At 38.6% G+C, this 26220-nt stretch overlaps 1 protein-coding gene across 10 annotated transcripts in view; it reads right to left on the reverse strand.

The window, feature by feature from the left end:
• Window positions 1–1013: 1013 nt before the first annotated feature.
• The window catches only part of synj1 (synaptojanin 1), a 99687-nt gene continuing 74480 nt past the window's right edge, over window positions 1014–26220 (reverse strand). For 5 of the 10 annotated variants that reach the window (XM_072585505.1, XM_072585503.1, XM_072585504.1 and 2 more), the window contains 9 exons: window positions 24246–24408; window positions 23411–23626; window positions 22399–22533; window positions 19352–19390; window positions 16345–16392; window positions 15520–15590; window positions 15275–15368; window positions 12942–13171; window positions 1014–4735 (listed from right to left, as the gene is read on the reverse strand). In XM_072585505.1, coding sequence (XP_072441606.1) covers window positions 3866–4735; window positions 12942–13171; window positions 15275–15368; window positions 15520–15590; window positions 16345–16392; window positions 19352–19390; window positions 22399–22533; window positions 23411–23626; window positions 24246–24408 — 1866 coding nt within the window. In that variant the 3' untranslated portion in view covers window positions 1014–3865. Of the gene's footprint in view, window positions 4736–10654; window positions 10679–12941; window positions 13172–15274; window positions 15369–15519; window positions 15591–16344; window positions 16393–19351; window positions 19391–22398; window positions 22534–23410; window positions 23627–24245; window positions 24409–26220 lie in introns of all 10 variants that reach the window. The other 5 variants (XM_072585511.1, XM_072585507.1, XM_072585510.1 and 2 more) reach the window with 4 other exon arrangements.

Here is a 26220-nt window from a genome sequence, read left to right on the forward strand (position 1 = left end):
GTTAAAGCTACAATTAAAACCGCCGTGATCGTATTGAATGGTGGTGCAGGCTCAAGGGGAACGAGTGGCGTATTCTTGCTTGTATTTATGATCTTGCACTTTTAGTTCTCGAAATAGATGTAAAATCTGCTAAATTTGTCTCCCACGAAAGAGTAAGACCAGCTTGTCCATTGCCACCAATCCTATGTAATATCTCCATATTCATTGATTTGAAAGACCATCTAAGAATTAAGGAACCGTTTTGCATAAAGCATATTATCAGCTTCAATGAGGAGTGAATGGACTCTTGATAAATTGCAAGGTTTGTAGCTCAGGTTGAAGTTTAGGGTGTAGGTTTGCTCGCTGAGCTGTAAGTTTGATATCCAGATGTTTCATTACCGGGCTAGGTAACATCATCAGTGGTGACCTCCAAGTGAAGCAAAGCTGTTGTCTCCTGCTTTTTATTTATAAGTTTGTCCTGGATGGGGTTCCTGGGGTTTGTGGTGATGTCATTTCCTGTTTGTTTTCCGAGGGGTTGATAGATGGTATCTAGATCTATGTTTGTTTATGGCGTTGTGGTTGGAGTGCCAGGCCTCTAGGAATTCTCTGGCATGTGTTTGCATAGCCTGTCCCAGGATAGATGTGTTGCCCCAGTCGAAATGGTGATTCTACACACTGAGGGGGAAAAAAAAACGCCATTTCGACTGGGACAACACATCCATTTTGATGGTGGTTGCAGGGTAGGAAGAAAGGAGGAGAACATGGGAGGTCCTGTGAACCATTCACACATTCGCCTGCTGCTGCAGCCGAATTGTTGAGCAAAGCTCTCCCATCCTATTCTCTAATCTCACATTCAAGCCCAGCTCAGTGAAACTGAGAATCCTTACTCCAGAGAATCTGTGCATCTAATCAACAGCATGTAACAACTCCAGACCGGTCATCTGAGTCTGTTCTTTGAGCTCACTCATCTACAGAAAAATTAAGCTGAGATACATCACTGTCCTTAACATAATAATACCAAGCTGCAAAAAAAATAGGACACGGCTATGTTTATTGAATTAAAGATACAACTTGGACATCACAGGATATGTACAATTTGTTATGCACACATTAGTCTCAATACAGCAGTCTTCGGGAAAAGATTAAGACATGTTGTTCACTGAATATAACAAACAACCTGTAGGATTATAGATACACATTAATAAACATTTTAAAGATCAGAGGACCTATAAAAACCATAAACAGCCAGATTACCACATTGACATATTGCAGTTAGGTCTTGTATACAATTTGAGGTGTTGCAAAATTACATATTTGCTGCAGTCCTTCATAAGCCACAGGTGTCAGCAGTAAGCTCAACAGTTACAAACTGGAAATTTGCACAGTGACATCATGTTTTCACACTGAACATCTTAAAAATGGATACCAAAATGAAAAGTTATACGCTTGAACACCATTTACATGTAGAAGTATATTAGTTGATGCAGCATGAAAGGAATATTTAAAGAGTGATTTCCCACTGCACCACAGGCAAAAAGAGCAGCAGCAAAAGCATTATAATAATGCCTTGAAGATGTCAGTCGTGAGAATTTAGCCAATACACTAACTATGACAAGGCTGCAAGATTTTGTTTCACTGTTTCAGCATTATTTCACATTATTCACTTTCTGATCAATGAAAGAACCTATCAACTTTCATGTATTAATGCAGTTCAGCTAGCTCAATAAAAGACAATAATGGAAGACCGTTTTGAAACAGACCAAAAAGAATCACCTCCCTGTTTTCAGATCAATATTTTAAAATCAAAACGCTTAACGACAGTTTAAGATTTTTTAAATACTGCATCTGAACAAAATCATGCACAGTGACAGACAGTTTAATGCACTAACACAATTGCAGTAATAGCCTTACAAATTAGCATTTATGTCAAACAAATGGAGAACGTAGTAAGCTTTTAAACAATGTCACAGTCCATGCTTACGTCAAATTTGAAGAGCAATTTGGAATATTTACTGTTTCTCCTGAAAAGAAATTCTGGTCTATTATTCAATAGCCTTGTTGCTAATCTGCTGTCATAACCTTGGCTTATATAGTTGCATACATGTTTTACAGAATACATTTTTCTATAAATCAATATCTGATTTAACTAGTCATATGATCGGGTATGAATGCATTCTATAAATGGAAATACATTACAGATAAATAACCTTGAGTTGAGGGTAGATTTGGTGGGTGGGGGGGGGGGGTCTGAAGAAGGGGAAAAGAGGGGAAAACTAAATGTGCTTTTCAAAGAGGATGCTGCTGCTAGGAATGGAACATGGTTTGACTTAAGATAACTAGTGACACAGGGAGAATATTATATGGTAGTCTGCTCTTTCTAGACCAGGTTAAAAAACAAAGTGGATTAATTGCATGTTAGCTTTAATTTTTTTTAAAAATCAAAGCTGTTAGAAAGAGATGTAATTAACTTTAGGCAGCTGAAGTAGTTTGATTCTGGGAGATGTACCAAGTTAATGCAAGTAGACCATTAAGGAATGACTAACATGATGCATATTTTAATCATAGCAACTGACTGAGTGATTAGCAGTTAGTATTTTATTAACCAGGTAAACCTGCTGATGAATGCTGTTAAATTCTTGGTATGACTAGAATTCACTAAATGTTTTTGTGCTCATAAAGACAAAGGTCATTCCAGGGATGAGATGTCAAGATCAAGTCCAGCCACCCTCCTAAACATTCCTCCATTTTCTACCCAAAAACACAACATGCTTTAACCCAACTTGTAAAAACAAACAGTTATTTGCACACTTCTTCTAACAGCCATTCTCCAGCAAAGGTGCAAATATAATGTCTATTATTATGTTGTACTATGCCTTCTTGGAAGTAGATAGACATTACCCAAAGTGAGGATGAACACATTTCCATCCCATTAATAGAACTCAGACCACATTGCTCAAAAGACAGTGCATTACCTAAATGGAGATGTATCCCATAGTGGCTTGACAGCAAATACAACTCAATTCATTCAATAGTCTGATGTTTGTCCACAACACCAATTTGAAACTTTGATATCATTAGAACAGTCAATGGCTATAACTTAGTGATTGAGTCAAACAACTGTGTAAACAAGTTAAACAACTTTACTCTTAGTGAACAGTATTGGTAACAAGTGTCAATATAAAGCCAGCCCCCAACTTTGATAGGAGCATAGGTGTGTCATGGTAAACAGTAGCATGAATGGGAATAAGAAAAAAATTTAAAAAGTACTGCACGTGTTGGATGGCTACATCCATTGTAAAGTTTTACCACAAGCCCAACACAAATCTTTGATTTTAAGTGAATAAATTAAAGTATTCTGGAAATTTTGTTTTAATACAAAATTGGATAATCTGAACTAACTTGGCATAAAAGATAAACATTATGCAAAAATTCTTAAAGTAACTAGCCTAAATCACCACATTTAACACTGGTTAGTTAAATTGTAACCGATAGCAAGTGAGATTGAATTTAAATTTCTTGGACAGTTCAGAGAACAACAGTGCTGCATTAACCAGCATAATTTCTTGTCATTACTGTTCTTCCTTGCATGACATTTTAACTGCGTTTTACACCAGATCAATTCCAAAAAGACCATTAATTGGTAGATATCACATTCAGGAAATGGTGGATTTTAAATCTACACCCTTAAAATACAGCAAATAGTTTGCTGACCATACAAAATTATTACCTTTTTTTTAACACCAATGTTGAACTTCTTGTATAACAGATGCCAAACGTTTGACATTTTATACACAACATATTGCACATGTAAAGCCCCGATAAAGCAGTCAAATTACAAGTAATTTTTTTTTAAAAAGTTAGCCTTCCGACCTTGTTGGACCACATCTCATCTTTCAGTAAAGTCCTGCTTTGTTACACAGTCAGGTGTCTCTGAATTGAGTGGCAAGATTGGGATGATGACATTTGATCTCAAAGGTATAGGTGGTGGTGCTCTTCGAGATGGTACAGGTACTGATGCACCAGTCGCTTTGTTACTTGTATTCCAGTCATTGCCAAACCCAAGATCTGAATTTGGAAATAATTTTTGTGTACTCTGCAATGACAAGTTGCGAACACTGTCATTCCAAGGATCCTGGCGGTCAATTTCTTTTGCAACAGTTGGCAGAGTTCTATCTTTTTGAGAAAAATCATCATCTTCAAAGGTCACCCATCCACTAGTTTGCATTTTGCTACTTGTAGCAGGTTTACTCTGACAGATATTGTTGGCAGTAAATGGATTTGACGAAATGGCAGCTTCGCCAATCCCTGCATTAGCGGTGGAAAAGATAGGGTAACTACTACTTGTTTGCACAGATGTTTGTGATGCAGCAGCAGGTCTTTGTATAGAGTTTTGAGCATCAGTCCTAAATGGATTATAACCAGTTTTTCGAGTGAAAGGGTTTGTGTTGGAAGTATTGCCATCAGCCAGAAAATTCAAAGGACTGGGAGAGACTTGAAAACTCTCCTGTGATTTACTTCTGGGAGGGATGGGAGGTACTAATGGCATGCAATTAGCTTGTGATGACACAATGGGTTGAATGGATTGTTGCTGGCGCAAAGTAGGAGATACACAAGCATATGCTGGTTGCAACCTTGTGTTTCCACTTGATAACGGAGTCTTTGTCCAAGGATCAACAAACCAGTCCAGTGAAAGATCAGCAAAAGGGTCAATGTTAGATGGTCCTCCATTTTTAACTCCATTAATACTGGCTTTTAGCTGCAAAGAGAAACAAAAATATATTACCCAAGGTAAAAATAATTTTGGAACTGTTTCACCCTCTTGTTCCTCCTTTTAAATGCCTCATATCTCTTCACCTAGTCAAAGCATTAAAGTAAGTTTCTCTAAGCTATCTTCACTGCTTTCCAGTTTTCCTTCTTAGTGTCATTTTAATTTATGGCATCGCTCTTCTACCTTCATATCAGACCTTAATTGCTACACTCAAAAACTCACCTACCTACATTCACAGCCACCCACTCAACCATTGCCATTTCAAGTGATCCTTCTACAAAAGCAATTTTTAATTTCTTACTTCTCCAGATTGGTGGGGTTAAGAGTTCCTTTCATGTTCAGACACAGAAGGAAATAGATTTTGTGCAATAAACTTTTGTTTTCCATTCAGTGAAACATTTTGAATCATAACCAGCTCCTTTGTGCCCATTAAGAATACAGAATTTCTCAAACTGCTTTCTCCCTCCATACAGTTTCCAATTCCACTCTCTCAAATCCAAGAGGTAAGCCTTGAATGCCTAAACGGGATCGCGTCATAAATGTTTATGCAGCACATAAAGCACTGTTGAATCCTGTGCACCCTACAAAAACTTCTCACATTCTATGATCCAGCTGTCATCTCTATTGCAAAGATGCATCTTAAATGTTCCTAGGCCCCGTCCATGCTCACTCAAGGAAGTTCAAAAGTTTAATTGACTTCTTTATTACCAAATTTAAGACAATTCATGTAAAAGCCCATGCCACTTCATTACCTTTCCTTAACCAGCATCAACCTAGTCTCCAGCCAAATTTCTCCATTAAAAACTTCCCCTTTGCTTAAGTATCTTTCCTCCAACTCCTCCTGGTCTTTTCGAGCTCATCTCATCTATGATGATCTGCTTCCTATTCCTTTGACCCTATTTGCACAAACTACTGACCACCTGACTTCCCTCCCAGAATCTTACAAAATCTAAAAATGTTAACTGTTCGTTGTTCTTTTTAAAACAATAGAACCTTCATCACCACACTCCAATCCCTGAACCACCTTCCATGGAATCTATGGCCATATCCTCAAGCCTTTTCACTCTCAAGTTTGGTTAAACTTTCAAACTCGTACCCATTTTTCCTGAAACTCCAAGTTTGCAACCATCTGAACAGGTTTCTGTTCCTGTGCTGACATCCAAATGGTAAAATGACATCCTACATGGCTGTGGTAAACTGTTCACCTATATCACAACCTTATCAAGGTTCCAATGGGTGGGTTTGCCTGAACTGGATTCCTTCCCACGTATGTAGTCACAGTCAGATATCTGCCTGCAATTGATCCCCTTTTTACTCTTGCATCTAGATTTCCCTCAAGGACTTAAGCTTGGTGCCCTCTATTTCTCAGATACACAGTGACCCTTGGGAACATCTGCTAAAAATTCAAAAGTTCTGCATGTAAGCTGCCATCTCACACATCTATTTCTTCATCTCTATTTACTCTTCCTACTGTCTTCAGATTTGTCAAGTTGCTTTACTGACATCCAGCACTAATGAGCAAACATGCCTTCTAATTGAACATTCAGAAGACCAAAGTAATGTGTTCAGACCATGCCACAAACCCCAAAATTCAGCTACTGGCCAAGGTTAAATCATACAAATTTCAATTTTAAGGCCCAATCAATCATGAGCTGAGTTTCTGACACCATCCAAAATGTTGTAGTTCTGTTCGCCGAGCTGGGAATTTGTCTTGCAAATGTTTCATCCCCTGTCTAGGTGACATCGTCAGTGCTTGGGAGCCTCCTGTGAAGCGCTTCTGTGCTGTTTCCTCCGGCATTTATAGTGGCCTGTCTCTGCTGCTTCCGGTTGTCAGTTTGAGCTGTCCGCTGTAGTGGCCGGTATATTGGGTCCAGGTCGATGTGTTTGTTGATAGAATCTGTGGATGAGTGCCATGCCTCTAGGAATTCCCTGGCTGTTCTCGGTTTGGCTTGCCCTATAATGGTAGTGTTGTCCCAGTCGAATTCATGTTGCTTGTCATTGGTGTGTGTGGCTACTAAGGATAGCTGGTCGTGTCGTTTCGTGGCTAGTTGGTGTTCGTGTATACGGATCGTTAACTGTCTTCCTGTTTGTCCGATGTAGTGTTTTCAGCTCATGTCATGTTACATGAGCAAAACTAATGTAGTGTACAAAATCCCATGCAAGGACTGCAGAAAACACTACATCGGACAAACAGGAAGACAGCTAACGGTCCACATCCATGAACACCAACTAGCCACGAAACAACACGACCAGCTATCCTTAGTAGCCACACACACCGATGACAAGCAACATGAATTCGACTGGGACAACACTACCATTATAGGGCAAGCCAAACGGAGAACAGCCAGGGAATTCCTAGAGGCATGGCACTCATCCACAGACTCTAACAAACACATCGACCTGGACCCAATATACCGGCCACTACAGTGGACAGCTCGAATTGACAACCGGAAGCAGCAGAGACAGGCCACTATAAATGCCGGAGGAAACAGCACAGAAGCGCTTCACAGGAGGCTCCCAAGCACTGACGATGTCACCTAGACAGGGGACGAAACGTTTGCAAGACAAATTCCCAGCTCGGCGAACAGAACCACAACAATGAGCACCCGAGCTACAAATCTTCTACCAAACTTTGAACCATCCAAAATATTTTGTTTACCACCAAGATAACCTACTTTTACACAGTTAGCCTGTGTCACCACATCTACTGCTGCAACAATTGTCACTATCTTTTGTTTTTAACCTCTGGACTATTTAAATTCTCTCCTGGGCAGCCTCTCATTTTGCACTTTGTTAAATTAAGCTCATCTACTACCTGTATTTAACTTTCATCTAGTCCCATTCACCCAAGACTTACTACTTACTTTGACCTGGCTTGCCAAAGCCACAAATTTACAAAATCTCATCCTTATTCCCAGATCCCCCTCATTACATTATCCTCCCCTATAACTGTAGTATCCTTCAGCCCTACAACCCTTCAAGATTTCCATGCCTCTCCAAATCTGAACTTCTTCACATCCACCTCAATTGAATCACCGTTGTCAGCTATGAATTCAGCTGACAAGATCTTAAGCATTTAAATTCCTTTTTTTTGAGCTATCTACTGTTTTGTTTAAGATGCTTCTTAGAATCTATTACTTTAACCAAAACTTTGACCATCTGCCCTGATGTCTCATGTGGATCAGCTCAAATATAGTTTGAAAACATCCCTGTGAAAAATACTGGGATATTTTACTATGTAAAGGCATCATATAAATCAAAGCTGTCATCAAATTAGATAAAGAAGTGGAAGTCTACAATTTGTTTGGCTCATCCCTATGGTGATTTATACTATGTTCCAGTATATTATTGCTGAAAATGTGTTGCTGGGAAAACGCAGCAGGTCAGGCAGCATCCAAGGAACAGGAGAATCGATGTTTCGGGCATCAGTCCTTCTTCAGGAATGAGGAAAGTGTGTCCAGCAGGCTAAGATAAAAGGTAGGGAGGAGGGACTTGGGGGAGGGGCGTTGGGAATGTGATAGGTGGAAGGAGGTCAAGGTGAGGGTGATAGGCCAGAGTGGGGGTGGGGGTGGAGGGGTCAGGAAGAAGATTGCAGGTTAGGAAGGTGGTGCTGAGTTCGAGGGTTGGGACTGAGACAAGATGGGGGGGAGGAGAAATGAGGAAACTGGAGAAATCTGAATTCATCCCTTGTGGTTGGAGGGTTCCCAGGCACTCTTCCTCCAATCGTCATGTTGCCATGGTCTGGCAATGGAGGAGTCCAAAGACCTGCATGTCCTTGGTGGAGTGGGAGGGGGAGTTGAAGTATTGGGCTATGGGGTGGTTGGGTTGGTTGGTCCGGGTGTCCCAGAGGTGTTCTCTGAAACGTTCCGCAAGTAGGCGGCCTGTCTCCCCAGTGTAGAGCAGGCTACATCGGGTGCAGTTGAGAATGTGGCTGAAGAGCTTCTGTGCAGAGGATATGACCTGGGGTGTGCAGTGAGAGAGGGACTCACTGAAATCCTTGTAGAAGGAGGAAGAGAGCTTCAAGGAAGGCATCCTTGTAAGAGGATTCGCAGTAGGTTAAAATCTTCAAGGAGAAAGTGAGGACTGCAGATGCTGGAGATCAGAGCTGAAAATGTATTTGCAGATATTGGGGAGACAGGCCACCTACTTGCGAAACGTTTCAGAGAACACCTCTGGGACACCCGGACCAACCAACCCAACCACCCCGTAGCCCAACACTTCAACTCCCCCTCCCACTCCACCAAGGACATGCAGGTCCTTGGACTCCTCCATCGCCAGACCATGGCAACACGACAGTTGGAGGAAGAGCGCCTCATCTTCCGCCTGGGAACCCTCCAACCACAAGGGATGAACTCAGATTTTTCCAGTTTCCTCATTTCCCCTTCCCCCACCTTGTCTCAGTCAAATCCCTCGAACTCAGCACCACCTTCCTAACCTGCAATCTTCTTCCTGACCTCTCCGCCCCCACCCCACTCCAGCCTATCACCCTCACCTTGACCTCCCTCCACCTATCGCATTCCCAACGTCCCTTCCCCAAGTCCCTCCTCCCTACCTTTAATCTTAGCCTGCTGGACACACTTTCCTCATTCCTGAAGGGCTGATGCCCGAAACGTCGATTCTCCTGTTCCTTGAATGCTGCCTGACCTGCTGCGCTTTTCCATAAACACATTTTCAGACCTGATCTCCAGCATCTGCAGTCCTCACTTTCTCCTCCAGTATATTATTGGTCAACTTCAGTCTTATTTGATCATGCTACCCTTTCTCTTTAGTTTACTATTCTCTTTCCCTCTCTCTAAAAGATACCGACTAACAATTCTGAAATTAACCACCATAATATGCAGTGCATACTGTAGAATAAACCGAATCATGTATTTTCAATCTGGAAATCTTTCACATACATAGCAAACTTCCATCCTGTCAGCTTAAGAGAAGACCAAAACCTTTAACCAAGAAGTGGGAGGGAAAAAAGGAAAATTTTCAAAGCACAGAAAGATTTTGCCAAAACATTAAGATTCTTAGTAAAGCATACAATTATACAGGAAAGAAAAATATGGAATGTAATATAGTGACTGTTCCAGTAGTGATTGAAAAGGTGTTGTATAGAAGATACTCAGTTATATTGATTTTGAGTAAAAAGTACTGCTTAAGATATCAGATTTGTCCTTCTTGATTAGTATTGAATAAAATTTCTGAATTAGTATCCCAACTCTATACTTAAAGTTATTAGTAAAAATGATTTCTAGACAAAACTGATACAGTTGGGAAGCAATCAAGTGAGGCCACGGACATAGACAATTTAGAACATTGTTGTTTAGAGGGCCAGAACACTATACGCTGGTTAGCATAGCACACATACAAGGATACTACCTTTCAGGATGGATCCAAAGATAATGAATGAATTAAATTGTACTACAATCTTAAGATTATTTTTGAACTTGATATTATTTGGCAAGCAATACAGCTTAAATACTTGAAGTTGCAGACATAGAAAAACTTAGGAGTTCAGGGGCATGATCTGATATCATTTAAGGAAAAAGAATAATTGATTTATTGTTAACACATCTAAAAAGCTATGTGGGAATTGTTAACCATTGAAATTTTTCAACTAAGCTTCAACGTTAACAAATCTCAAACATGAGTAGCAATACACCACTTTTCTTGCTCCTGGAAAATGTCTATAAAATTATTTCCATAGCCAACTGTAAACTCAAAAAAATGATTTTTATATTTAGATGCAATACAATGAGTAAAATAAAAGACATGGTAATTACTTTGCAAAATGAGGAAAAGTGTATTTTACAAGACTGTCAAAATCACTGATGTACAAGACTTTAAGTGTATACATCAACGTAGTGAAATAAAATGAGTTATTGGAATTACATAGAAAATTGTAAATTAATTCAATACCTTTCACCCTGATGGTTGCTCCTGCTTGTGAGAAAGAGATAGTAAATATCAGAAAAGAGAAAAGCAATAAGTAGAAGTTTAACTATTGGACAGCAAGTTCACTAACACTAATGTTTTGTTTGGTTTAATTTTTCCAAATGCTGAATCTTTAGAACATAAGCCAGAATGGATCCTTATTCATGTCACTGTGGTGCACATTAAATACAAAATGTTGAAACGATGCAATTTATAACAAGTAAAAAGACTCTTGATAGGAGAAATAAGCAGGCCACCAAGTATTTAGAAGTGCATTTAAATGGGATAAAGACACAGACAGTACAGATGGTACTTATACAGATGCAGAAATTGTTACAAGTAGCAACACAGGCTAACAAAGCCATACATTATTAAAGGGATACAACTGGGGGGAGGTAGTTCAAATTTAGGGATCATCAATATAGGTTAGTTACTGAATTCAATAAGTAATTTAGAGAAATGTCTTTATCCAGTGAGTGTAATTAGCCACCATATGGAATGGTTAACATAAATAGAAAAGAAAGGTATTTAAGGGAAAGTTTATGAAGTGAAAGGAGAAGGAAACACTGACAGGGAGATATTAAGGAAGGTATAGGTGATCTGTGTGGAACACTGGCACATTTGGCTAACGTGTACTACCATTGTTGTTGTTTCATTCCAGATTAACCAATTCAGGAAGAAAGCAAGGATCAAGTTTTAGAACAAAACTAATCCACATTGCTCAGCTGCTGCCTCCATTTTGTTTCCATATTATTTGCATGTTTTGGTTTCAGTTTTTTGTTTCTCATTTTTGCTTTTGACCACCAGCTGTTCAGTCTATTGTACTTAATATAGATGTACCTTCATTTCTTTAGTTGTCTCCTACCTTAGTGCCACTCTAGCCCTACACCAACAACTGTGTAATTTGAACTCACATACAGACTTTTAATTCTTTTACTACCCTTCATATTTGAACCTGTCTGAAATCTAAATAAATTTCTAACTACTTGCAGTTTTGATCTGACCTGCTGAATATTTTCAAGTTTTTAATTTTTGTTTTTTTTTATATTTGAATTCAGTTGCTCCACGTGGAAGGCTGGCATATTTTAAACCACATAATGAATCCTCCAATCGCAAGTTATAATCAATTTATGTTACCTTTAGGTTATGTTAAGGTTAGAACCAGTTCATTGAAGTCATCTTGAAAATGCTGAAACATGGGTGAAAAACAGATAAAACCAAAGGCAACAGAATAATAAAAAACATTACCGATGAAGGAGTTCAGAACCTGAAGGAGGTGTATGAACTGTGTGTGTGTTGCTAGGCCCAACTTTTGTAGTATTTTGCTTTTGTAGCAGAGTTATAGGCAAGTCCTAAAGAGATAACTTTGATGGCCCTAGCAGTCTGCTGGCAGAATAGCCTGATTTTGATCACTACGTACAAGAATGGAGCAAGCATAAGTGAAACAGCAGTAAATATTTAATCGATCTATTCTCATTGTTCTCGGCACACAACCAATTCAACTCCCTGATATTTTGAAGAATCAACCACGTATGCATGAGCCTAATGTTAATTATTTTGGTTCCTTATTTGAATAATTGGAGCCAAAGTGATTTTAATTATGAATACAGTAGGTTGCACATGCACAGAGCTGGGCCAGCCAAAAAGGCCCAAAAGATTACCTTGAGTGTTGGGAAGATTTCTTTGGAAAATAAGAGGAACCCAAGTGCTCTTCCAATTTCCACCAAATCTGGGACCTCCCCTGTCCAAGGTGGATCATCCCAACCTACCAATACTGTTTTACTTAGAGCTGAGAGTTTCAGGTGTCCAGTGAATGGGCCAATATCCTCCTCAAATCAATCTAATCCTTATTTTTCAGTTTGAACCATGCAAAGTGTAATTGGCAGGCTAGGCCCAGATACTAAAATGGATGTCTCTCTCACACCAGTGGCATTAAGCACACTTTCTCATGCTACTCCTGGGACCACACATGGGCCCAGTAACATGGATACATGGGAGACTTGAAGGAAAAACATCATAGCCTTTCCTTCATCTTTAACTGGCATACTGGGTAAGATACATGTTCTGTTTGCTAAGTTGGTTCACAGAAAATTGGAAAAAAATTAGTTCATTGGCTTTTCAGTTCATGTGGTAATCATATGGTATCAGAGACATTTTACAAAATGGCAAAGTGCATGCATGAATGTTCTAAGAAAAAAACGTTTTTTTCATTTATACACTCTTTACATATACACAAAAGCTCTGTTATTTAATAGCTACCACCGTAACTTACCTGCTCTGTTGTGGCAGGTTCTATTGGCAGGTTCTGGGCAGATTTGCTGCGAGGTGGAGCCTGAGGTGCTAGATGATCTAAGCCAAGAGAAGGAGGTGGAGTCTGAGAAATAGGTTTCAAACCAACGGGTTTAAGAGGCTCCTGTAGTTTCTGCGAACTAAGTGGGGGAGGTTGCAGTGGAAGTGGAGTAGAAAGTTTTGGCTTGAGTGGTTCTGGCAAGAGCATTGTTCCTGAAAGACAAAGTGATTAGATAACACGGATTCAAAACTTCAAAAGAGAGCTCGTTACATTTCCTGGACGTTTCCAACTTTGCAAGTCGTTTCATAATTTTCCTGATTTGGAGGTGCCAGTGTTCAACTGGGGTGTACAAAGTTAAAAATCACACAACACCAGGTTATAGTCCAACAGGCTTATTTGGAAGCACTAGCTTTCGGAGCGCTACTCCTTCATCAGGTAACAGTGAAACAGAATCCAAATAAACCTGTTGGACTATAACCTGGTATGCGACTTTTAACATAATTTTCATGTTTTTAAATGCAGCTTGGCACCACTTGGTTGGGGGAGAGGAGCTGCTTCAATCCTTCATCCGAAATCCAAAATGTTTTAATGGAGCATGGAGCATCATTTTGGCGTGCAAACAGGTGACTCAAGTCCACACCCACTCAAACCCAGTCATTCAGATGGTGTCGTGGCGGCGTGGACCAGCACTGGTAGGTGTCAAATGTGTCCCAGTGCTCGTACTATTCACACGTGCATCTGCTGTTTGGTAAACTTTTATTTCACCGTGAAAATGTTATTTATTCTGAAATCTGAAAAACAACTGGCCCCAAGGATTTTGGATAAGGATTGTGTACCTGTATTAGCTGATACAATTAAAGAGAGAGAGTCACAAGATTATAGTAACCTCTCAGAATATTCAGCAAAAAAATACTTAAGAAAAAGTAAATTGGAATTTATTCTTCATGGAGCTCTAACGTTAGTTTGTATAATCACAAAACACTAAGCTACCTTTCCTGCAGCCCCACCCCCTCCCATTTCTCTCTCAATCCTCTTGGTCCACAAGCCTCATTCCTGATGAAGAGCTTATGCTCAAAACGTCAATTCTCCTGCTCCTCAGATGCTGCTTGACCGGCTGTGCTTTTCCAGCACCATACTCTCGACTCTGATCTCCAGCATCTGCAGTCCTCACTTTCTCCTATATGCTACTTGATGGCGCTGTTAATGACTCCTTCTATCACTTTACCGCTGATTGAGAATAGACTGAGTAGTAACAGGCTAGGTTAGATTTGCCTTGCTTTGTATGTACAAGACTTAAGGAACAATTATCCGCATTGTTGAGTAGGAGTCAATATTACAGCCATATAGGAACAGCGTGGTTAGGAAAGTGGCAAGTTGAAAGCATTTTTAAGGCAAAGGTAAATAGATTTGTTACCAAGGGAATGAAAGATTATGGGATATGTAGGAATGTAGAGTTAAGGTTAAAATTAGATCAATCATTATCTTATTGAATGACAGAGAAGGCCAAAGGACCTAGTTACCTACACTTATTCCTTGTTGTTGTGTTTATGTATGTAACAGCTATTCAATAATTTAACAGAAACAACCATTATGTCCAGCAAAGGAGCACAGACAAGAAATCGTACAGTTGGCGCTCAATTCCTGTGCTATTAATTGATCCTTCTCTAACTGTTTGGCTGGGCTTCAAAGACTACACAAATTGCCAACATCATACCTGAATGTCAACTGAGCTACTGACTTCATATGTTGCCCATTACAAATGCACTATTCACCTCCACACTTTCCTCAATTCCTCTATCACTGGAATCTTTTCATTACCTCAAAACTCAATTTTTTAAAAATCTTAATAGTAACCAATTTTCAATAAACTCCAATTGATCCAACAGTTTGCTTGCATGCCGGACCGTTGTGCTGTGCTTAACTGTCACTCATTCTAACCCTCTCTTTGTCTGTTCTTTCCTCTCTCTGCTTTCACCACTGGTTGGGTCTTTGGCCACATCTTTTGAATATCATTAAATTCCTACACTGTACTTCTCTCCTTTGCAAAATCCATCTTTTTGACTACTGTTTTGGTCATTTCCCTCCCCCCCCCATAATTCTGGGCACCAAACCATAATTGTTCTCTACCTCTCCCTCTCCATCCCACCAACTGACACCTCAGAAAAGTATCTTCAGTCATTTTAAAGGCACTAGATGAATGTAAATTATTACTATTTCATAACTTAAGAGTAGAAGAAGTGATTAAGCAACTGGAAACACAGCCATTAAAAACACTCTAGAAACAATTTTCCTTTAACATAATCGATAATACTGACCTTTTAACTGTTCTGGAGTTTTGCTTTGAGCTTCTGACTGCTTGATAGGTATATTTGCTGGTGCACTGATAACCCCAGCACGTGGTGGTATGCTCTAATGAAGGAAAATTGATACGTAACTAGGAGCTTTAAATTATTTGCACCATATTACAATTACAAAAATATCAATGAATTTCTCCCCTCTGGTTAAGATGAATGCACAACTGTATTTGTATGTTTTCTCAGCCAAACTCTAATGAACGTACCGGTCTAGATGCAGCACCGGTTCCAGTACTAGTTGAATTAACAGTTGCTTGTGGAGAAGGCTGGACACGGCCTGTAGAGAAAAAGTAAATATTGGGTAATATCAAATGCTTTTTAAATCAGCTTAGAACTGACGGCACCTTTGACATCTGCCAATCCAATTCAATTGTCAGGTTTTGCTAGACACAATGCTAAATTGTAAGTGTAATGAAGCTTACCTAAGGTACAAAATTATTGCACTTCTCAATTGAATATTTCAGTCCACCATTTTTGAATTTTTTTTTCTCAATTTTCTCAATAAGAATACTACTTCCTGCAATCTTAGTCAATTGCTATGCGATCAGTGATTCACAGCTCAATATCTCAGCCACAGCATTATCTATTGGCTTTATTCAGATTAAATAGCTGCAGAAGAAAGAAATGGAGTCTGAGCAAGAGATTGAGGCTGGAGGCTGTGAATCAATGAGAAAGAAAGGGAAGGCATGGGGAACATAGAAAATGAGAGAATGAAATCAGAGTTATACATCTATGGCGCTACAGCGTAGTACAATCTTTGACAATTACATTTCAAACAACCTTCCAGAAACATGAATATATAGTTTCTATCTGGAGTAATATGTTCTACTTTCATGAAAAGACTGTAAAGATTCCATTCAAATGAGTGTGAAACTTAGCTAACACAAACCACAAAGTCCCACGTGCAAACTAAGTCAATATCAAACTCTATGCATGCAAAAAAATTATTTCTAATAGATACTTCTAACAAACGTAATTCCTTCATTTAATTCTAACATATTAAACTTATGTTGTATCATAAACAAAGTTACCTTCCATTTCTTTTCTAGCTAACCCTGGACTGACAGGTGCCCCTGGACCTTATGGGGGGGAAAAAAAAAAGGAAAATGTGTCTACAGAGATACCATAACAGACATACCAAGGGCAGAAAATGTAGAAGTAAATCAAGTCAAAATAGAGGTGAAAAATTAGATCACTTACATAGCATCAAGTTTATGTATTTACTTTTTGTATTACTGCAAAAAGACATTTGTAGCTATTTTGCAAGAATATAAATTCAAGGAGAAAACCGATATCTTATCCTAACTTATCTCAAAAGGTTCAGCAACACATGAAGCGGATTCACTCTGCTACTATGTAGAAGCAACATTGGGCTCTTGGGATTCAGTGGTATCGTCCCTACCTCTGAGTGACAGAGGCCTGGCTTCAAGAGGTGTGTAGTAACATCTCTGAACAGATTAATTACAAAATATCTGCAGCAGCAGGAGTGGTGTTTGCTACTAACAGGATCGTGTTGTCAAACCAAAAAGACATGCTGCCTATTGCACAAAAGTAATGCGATATAGAATTTCAGTGCGGGTTTGATGCCAAATATGCAGGCCAGATGTCCCAATGAGTGGACCATATCAAAAGCATGTTCCACAACAAGCAATGTACTTACCATACCAAATTAGCTTATGTTTGTAAAACCTGCAACAGTGCTTAACATTAAACTTGATTCTGCAATTAGACAATATTTGCTGGATATGCTGTATGTGCAAAAATTTACACTGACAACCAATTTAGCATAATCAGTTGTGCTTAGTATGACATATTTTCATGTACAGGAAGCTGCATATTGTAATACACAGGTCTGTTTTTCTTTGCAGGCCATATCTGGTTCAACTCAACAAAATAGGTGATAGTCATCTGCTTTCCTCAAGGCAAATACACTGATCAGAATCAACCTACTTAATTTAAGCGTCTGGTTGTTAACTATCAATCAGCATTAGTGAGTTCTTTCTCCATACCAAAACCTCTACCAATTACAGCCCATTTTCCAACGAGTACTCTCCACTCACTCAACGTAGTGCTGGTTTACCCTTGAATTTATATCTTGCAAATTCCCAATTTTTGCAAGATTAAAGGCTTCAACAAAACATGCCTTTTTTCAGCAATACTCAAGTTCTGAACTATTAAATAATTATTTAATTTACTTTGCAAAAGCAGCAACACATTGAAAAAAGGTACTTGCCAAGGACAAAGACAGCATACATCACACTGAGGAATACTCAATGTTGAGTCACCAGAGAATTAATGGGAGTACCAGTCAAGCCAAACTGACCAGAGTGGGGAACAATATTTTGTGTATTACACTATTAATATTTCAAAAGTATAGTCTTACTGATTTAATTGGGATGGTGCGTTCAAATGCTACCTCATTATGTAGGCTGCAATCTCTTAAAAAAAAGACTACCAAACAAAATGAAGATGGAATTTTTGTAACTGGGAGCAACAAAATTGAAGTGGAATAGTTTCTGAAGTTTAAGAACTATCAGATTTCATATTTGATAAGGCATTCCAATACAACAATTAAAAATGATATGATTAAAAGAACGGCAAATTATCTTGTTCCCACTTTAGTGTTTATCAGAAACAAACCAAAACGTTCTGATTAAAATAAATCAGGGAAGCATTTTAACTAGAAACTGAAATTGCAAATTTAGTCCTTGACAAATCTCTCTCACCCTTTAGTAGGAAAGGCCATTTTTATACATGCAAAGTCCAAGGATGTGCTAAAAGTCAAAGTTAAAATACCATTTTCTATCAATACAAAGGAAAGGGGAAGATGGTTGTGATCAAATTATTCCTACACAAGACTGCTCTTATTTCTGGTGTAGCAACATGATGATTAAACAGTGGATATTAAAGGAGAAGAGCATGTATAAAATGTCACAACAGTAAAATCCAGTTATTGGTTGTACTGCAAATTGCATGCAAAGCTGAAAAGTAAGTGTCTGCCAACTCAGAGTCAGAGATATACAGCACGGAAACAGACCCTTTGGTCCAACTTGTCCATTTTGACCAGACATCCCAACCCAATTTAGTCCCACCTGCCAGCACCCAGCCCATATCCCTCCAAACCCTTCTTATGCCTAAGCCCATCCAAATGCCCTTTAAATATTGCAATTGTACTACCTTCCACCACATCCTCTGACAGCTCATTCCATACACGTACCATCCTGTGTGTAAAAGTTGCCCCTTAGGTCCCTTTTATATCTTGCCCCTCTCACCCTAAACCTATGCCCTCTCGTTCTGGACTCCCTCACCCGAGGGAAGAGACTTTGTCTATTTATCCTATCCATGCCCCTCATGATTGAATAAACCTCTATAAAGGACACCCCTCAGCCTTCGAAGCTCCAGGGAAAACAGCCCCAACCTATTCAACCTCTCCCTATAGCTCAAATCCTCCAACCTTGGCAACATCCTTGTAAATCTTTTCTGAACCCTTTCAAGTTTCACAACATCTTTCTGACAGGAAGGAGACCATTGGTGAGTACATCTAATCATATGCTGAAAGTTAAGTGTCAATCTTTCCCACACAAATTAAAAGAAAAGGGAAAGTCATACCCACATAATGTCTTCCTGTTAACACAAACTCATTAGTTAGTCCTTCGTGAAATGGGCTCCGAGGCAGCAAAGGCCACCATGGAGCTCTAACCAAGTTATAGCCACTTTACAACTGTACTCCCATCAAACAGTTCTTATTGAAAATGTTCACGCCTTAAAATGTGGTCAGAGGGAAAGCAAATCGAGGCATACCGTTATAAGAGCTGTACGCTGTAGTTGAAAATGATTTGGGATCTTCGGAGACAAGATCCAAAATGAAGTAACAATTCTAAGACATTTAAATAAAGCTACCTACTTTATTAAAGGACAGAAGAAACAGTTCCAATTCCATGAATAGCATGCGGAATAATTTAAAGGCATAAACATTCTAATCATAAGCCAGCATTTAGTGAAATCCATCATCGCTAGGAATCATTTATTCTTTTTTACCTCTGAACTCTTTTCTAGCTGGTGCAGGACTTCTAGCTCCTTAGTGAAGCAAGAGGATGATAGTGAAGAGAACAACATTAGCCATGGTGAAGCATGCACAAGCTTAGTGTTAATAGACAGTTTTAAATACTGAGGGTCACACTCTTGTCTAAAGGCCATGTAATTAAATACTATATCTGAAAAGCCTCAACTTATTGACCACATGAATTCTGAAGGTGAAGTAACAAACTGGATAAAATTATTTATTTTACATCTATAAGATAGCTTTTTTCCCCTGAAATTCTGACAGGTGCAAAATTTTGATAAGTCATTTAAATATTTGTAGCGTCCACCTTAGCTGGTCAAGACATCTTGGTTCTTTTTACATACACTGTGTCAAAACTAAGATTAGTGATCTGCTGCTTAAAACACTCCATCTTTGTCACACAGAGCCTTGAGTATTCCAACACACTGAGCTGACTCCCACCTTTTTACCCCTTAAATTTGTACCCTTAAACTGCTCAAATTGGAAGATAGTGTGAATGTTTTATTCCAGATTTCCAGCCAAGTGCAAAAGAAGCTTATCAGATCTGGCAGCATCTGTGAAAACTTGAAGAGTTAATTTTGAATCCAATGACTCTTCTTCCACTCCTGAAGTCATCATCTGATTCAATAGTAACTCCTTCTCTCTGCACAGATGCTGCCAGACCTGCTCAGCTTTTCCAGCAATTTCTGATTTTGTTTCTGGTCACTCGTGTCTGTGGACTGTTTCTTGAAGTCGGTTAGAGGCTTGGAGTGAGGGGTGTCGTCCATCTGTTGACCATTGAGGGTACAAAATGAGTCTGTATGCACAGCAGGAGGATCACTGACAAAAGTAATTGGACAGTCAAGGATCAGATTAGGGGGTGGCTAGAGTAGAAGCATTTGTGATATTCGGAACAAGGATGGTGAGAGGAGAACCTCTGGGTATATTTGGGGAGAAATGTGGAACAGTACTGAAAGCCAAGGAAAGCTATAAGAGAGCTAGTTATTGGCATTGACCACCAGCATGGCATCTGTTGAGGAGCATAGAGGAATAAGGAGGACATTAAGGTTGAATGTCAGGCCATGGAGGACAGTTTGAGATAATTTCCAGAATCTGCAGATTTTTAAAAATTCTCATCCAGTTATCAAATCCTTTTATGACCTTGTTTCCCTACGTAGAATATCCTCTAGGTCATGATTCTTCCAGACAGCTGTAAACTTCAACTCTGGCTCTTTAAAATCAGATTTAAGTCTCTCCACTATTGGCAGGTAGCTGTGCTTTATAACTACCAAAGTCTGAAAGCTCTGAAATAAGCTCCCCCTGTTTTATCTCTTTTGGTCATCTATGTCAACATCTCACACCACTCAGTAAATGATTTATTGCCTTATAATGCACCTGGGAAATGCCTCAAGAAATTCACATTACAGGTGCCACATAGATAATGTTTGGTGCTCTATTAGAGTAGACTTCAAAGACTTTCACAGAAAATTACTCAAATTAATGTAGCATGTCAACGAGGTGAATAATTGGATAAGGGACCATACTTTAATCATGATAGACATTGATTACATATTATTCTGTCAAGAATATTATTTACAGCAATATTTACTGTAGTATCATAACATCTAGAAGTTCCAGGAAAACAACACTATGTTGTATTTGTATGCGGGTCATCTATCACAATGATGATATTACCTTTTGACTTTTGTCAGTGATCCAGTTTTCAACCATTACCAAACTGCACACATTTTAGACTATATATAAATTGCAGAAGGAATGGGTAATCTAAATGAACTCTTATTTCTCATTCTACTTTTAAAACCAGTGACTAACATTTTCTCCTCAAATGGAAGGAGGGAGCATCCCATCAACAAATCTCAATGCCAAGATAGGCTTGCATTGCACCCCCACCCATTCTAAGTCACAGAATGCCTGCAACACTCAATAAGAAAATAATTTCAACAACAAGAGGTAAACCATTGCACAGGATCATTTTCATTTCACTACTAAAATGAGACATGCTGACGTTGGAAACAATATTTTGTTAATAAAAATTAAAAAGATAATTCTTATCAATTTCTGTTCTCAAAGTTGCATGGCACATTATATCACCTGAAGGTAAACCAGCCCTAAGTAAATAGAAGGATTATCTTTGGTTTTTTCGAAAGACAAAATATTACTGGATTGCTCATGTTTTTAGTTACTGTGATCTCTGGTTGTCTGATCCTTCTTTATTTCCAACATGTAGAAAGATTTTTTGCTTAGCAGATGTGTACTGGTTATCTCCTTTGTTGCAGTTGTCAAAACAGCAGCAAATGCTTCTGAATTTTAGCACATTAACTGAACATTACATTTGCTTGAATCTAATTTTTTTTTAGAATCAAGAACTGATCTTTTGTGTCATCGTAAATACAAGTCCACAGATCAGATTCCTGTTGTCACTTGAATCGGACAATCAGGAGTTGACTACTTACCTGAAGTAGTACATGACTGATTTAAAAACTTTGATGTTAGAAGATGCAAGTTTTACAAATAAAAAGTATTATTATATTTCCCCATTGCTTTGGTTTTTCTTCCATGTGCAAAAGCAGTTGCTCCCAAAAGCCGTGTGGAGAATCTAAAAATAATATTTAATCTTCATTTTTTCCAAATAAAAAGCATTTTTTGTTATTGCTTTTTACTTCTCATTTCCATGCAAAGGGAAAATTTGGAGATTTTTGATTACTTTTCAATATTTGTTACACACAGAACAGGTGATGCAAAATAATAAATACTCCAATGCAGTTTTGACAATTTAGAACCTATAAAGCTAACTGTGGAATGCATTTCATTCAAAGATCATTACACCAGTATCGTCTAAAGACCCATGTGCTACAGAGAACCTTGCATACAAAGTCCACGACTAGTTACATGCCCATAACACTTTGTTGGATTAGTAATTTTCTTTCCTACAATAGTCAATTCAAATATTCCACCAAGTTGTCTTACATCAATTTTACTTTGTTGAAACTTTCAAAGACTAAGGGGTGAAGCTGTCATCTACCTGACGGAGGTGGTGGCCTTTGTGGAGGAGCAGGTCTTGAAGGAGGGACTGCAGGACGTGGTGGAGGTGGCCGCTTTGGTTCTAGGATTTGACTACCTTCCTTGTGTGCTGATACTTGCTGGAACTCTGAAGTGTCTGTTTTCAAAAAGAAATTAAGATAACATGACCAAACTTGTAGAAAAGAATGACATAACAGGTACAGCAATGGGTCAAATAGCACACTATAAATAATTAAGCCAATCACAGCAGACAACAATCAAATATGACAATTTTCTCAGAGATTTTTGGTTTGCATTTTAATTCATTCACAAGTTGAGTATCACTGGCTAGATCACATTTATTGTCTGTCCCTAATTTTCTAGCAGGCAGTGAAGAGTCCATCACATTGTTGTGGGTCTGGAGTCACACATAGGCCAGACTGTTCAAGGACAGATTTTCTTCTCTAAAGCAAAGCAATGAACCAGGTGGATTTTCTCTGACAGTTGACAGTTTCACGGTCATCATTAATTTTAAAAATTAAGTTCAAATTCCACCAACTGTCATAGCAGAATTCAAATCCAGGTTTCTCAAACATTACTTTCTTCTCTGAATTCAGTCTCGCAATAAAACACCAAGGCTTGTGATGCCTAAAAATTTAGCAAGTTGAATACACCATTAAAAATATGATTTTTACATTTGTTGAAGTCATCCAAACTGACCAATTTTTCCCTCATTACACTTCATTATTTTAAACAAGCTATTGGACAGACACCTTTTTTCCCATTCATTTTCTTTGAACTTAATTTATAACTCTTTCTTGTGGGTGACCTATAAAAGGTATTTGCATTTAAAATACAATTCATACCAACTCAAACAGACATCAAATTATTAGATATACAAAGGCAGTCTTAAAAGTTTAGTCACTTTAGAAATGCAGAGATTGCAGCATGATTTGACAGAGATGGACTTGCCTGGATTCAGTGAATGTTCTATATTTCTGAATTTACTATTTATACTCATAGAAAACCATTACCTTGTTGAGGCTGCTCTTGTTGAACTGCAACAGTTCTGGAGGCTGCTCTACTTGGTCTACTCGGCAGTGTTGGGAGAGGCATCTCTGGTATTGTGGGAGATGGACATGGACTTGTCCTCGGAGTTGAAGCAGGAGAGGTACCTGAACCTGAACCAGAGACAGGCTGCAAATGCTGAGGAATTTCATCTACGTCAGCACTATAATCATCCACATCCCCTGTATTAAAACAGTATGAGATACATGATGAGAAACACAAATTCATAACAAATGCTTTAAGTTTATACCAATCTTTACCTTTACTTTGTTTAATGAGTTTATCATTCAAGGCAGAATTACTTGACAAAATTGCAAAGTGAATATTTTGCTGAATGTTAATTAATTGTAGACCTCTATTTCTAAGTTGCATAGAGTAGCCAAACTACATTTATTTATCAAATATCATTTGAAAACAAAATTCTGGAGATCACAACGGGCAGGCAGCATCCATGAAGAGAAAGCAAGCCAACATTGGAGTCCAGATGATTTTTCATCAGCCTACTTTCTTCTGATGGATGCCGCCTGATCTACTGCGATCTGCAATCCTTATTTTCAGTGGAGTCCAGCATCTGCAGTAATTTGCTCCTTCATTTTCAAACAATTTCACTTAAAAATGACATTAGAAGAATTAGCTGCAAATACTGCCAGCAATTTATTTTTGTGCCCAATTCAATCATTTGACAGATCTTTGCTTATGGATTGATTTAATCACAGTCAAATCGTTTTGCTACAAGCTATTGTATATTAAAATTGCAAATCGTGCATTATATGCAAACCAACCCTATGCTCAATAACATACCTTCCATATCATAGTCAGCAGTAACTTCTGTATCCTCTCCAAGCAGCGTGGAGCTAGTCGAGACTGGTAAACCAAGACCACTTCTTTCCAGACTCATCTCTTCCTCTAATTTACTGGTCCAATCTGGATTCTTCAGGCAAATGTGGAGTGTCCTGCCCAAAACCTGCAATGACATTTATTATCCCCCCCACACAAAATCATTCAATCAGGACATGTTTCAGTAATTCTGCAAAGGATCATCAACTAAGTAACTTTAATCTGTTGGTACTCAGGCAAGATTCAGTTGATTATTGAATTCACTATTCTGAGACAACATGAAAGTCCTGTACTTGTATAGAAATCTTCTTATAGGGGCTTTCTCCAAGTCTCAAATCCTCTTTCCTTGTTGCTTTCTACTTTCACTTGATAAATGCTTCCATATTTTTAGTTCTGCTCCTCTCTAACTACACCAAGTTCTGCATTCCTCTCTTACCTTCCCTCCATGGCTACATCTCTCCCATTGAACTTTGTTATTTCTCCCGCTGCTTTCCAGTTACTGCACAAATTCATTTATTTGCTTGCCAATCCTCCATCAACAAAGCTTTAGAAAAGAAACTTATTCAGAAGCACTAAGAGGCTCCCCCAAACCCTGCACAGGTAATCAGTGGGCTCCAATCATTGTACCTGACAGCGTGTCCAAAAAGAGAAAGCCTTGCAGTCTGGAAATGGACCAAATGTTTAAACTTCATCACTAAAATTTTAAAAATCCGATATTAAAGTCTAAACAAATATCTCGGCTGACTGTAACACTTTTTAACTGGTTAACATGAGCTGTAATGCTCTGAAATAAAATAGAGCAGGTTAATTACATGAGAAAAAAAGACAGCAAAACATTCAAATGCAAGAGATTTGAAACTTCAAACTGAAGTCTAGAATTTTACAGTTAACATGCAGAAATGGCAGTGGTCAAATTCCATGAAATATTTGCATCAAAGTGCAAGTAGATTCAGATTTCTCTTATTTCTTCTATCAGTTTCCATAAAATGTTCATACTCATTAGTGTCAACTTGAATGAATGATGAATGATTTACTTATTGTCACTTGCACTTTACAGCAAATCATACAGTAAATCACAGCAAAAAGCTTCAACATTCACCGCAATCCTGCAAATAGTTTATGAATAAAAAGATAACTGAAAGAGAGTCCTAGCTGCCTTACCAATAACATCTGCGCTCCCCCCAATGAGATTTGAAGCAAAGACTTTCTAACCTAAGGACAGGAGTCATTCAGCCAAGGCGAACACTCTAAAAGACCTTCAAGAATGTTGATGTAGTAGTAAGGTCTGAAACCAGAAAGTTTACAGAAACCACCACAGACTGAGACCTCTAGGACCACACTACCTGCACCTCATTGTAAAACTAGTTCAGTAAAGAATGTAAATACAGCTCTCAGCATGCTTATCATGCATGAGAAAACCAGATAAAGTTGCAACTGGGTCTACACACATGCAAAACAACAAATGCAGTATGTGACAAAATAGAAAAAAAGTGATCGCACGACTAACAGATCCGGTGAAAGTCTTGGTAAGCAGACTAGTAAGGAGTGACTGGGCTGAATCTTATGCTTTTTCAGATAAGTGCATGTTGTGTCAATTTTTGGAGGGATACTTGCTGTGAACTCCAGTGAGCTTTCTCACCTTCTCACGGTCTCTTATCCAGCGTATGTTAACTACCTACCCCACCCATGGCATCCAGCATGTTCAATTTCTAGTCCCATTTAAGCATGTGTTGCCCCCAGAACAATGCACCACTCAGTGGATATCCGCCAAAAGGCTCTTATACTTGTACCATCTTTCAAAAGCCATGTTGCATCAGAACAAGCATTAGCAAACTGGCATCGTTCCTCATCAGCAACATAATTGTATAACAAGTCACAAAAGCACACTGCTCACAAAATGCAGCCAGAATGGCAGATACTTTACTCATGCATATGAACT

This window comes from Chiloscyllium punctatum, chromosome 15 (genome assembly GCF_047496795.1).
Source record: "Chiloscyllium punctatum isolate Juve2018m chromosome 15, sChiPun1.3, whole genome shotgun sequence".
In the NCBI taxonomy this organism is placed as follows: domain Eukaryota; kingdom Metazoa; phylum Chordata; class Chondrichthyes; order Orectolobiformes; family Hemiscylliidae; genus Chiloscyllium; species Chiloscyllium punctatum.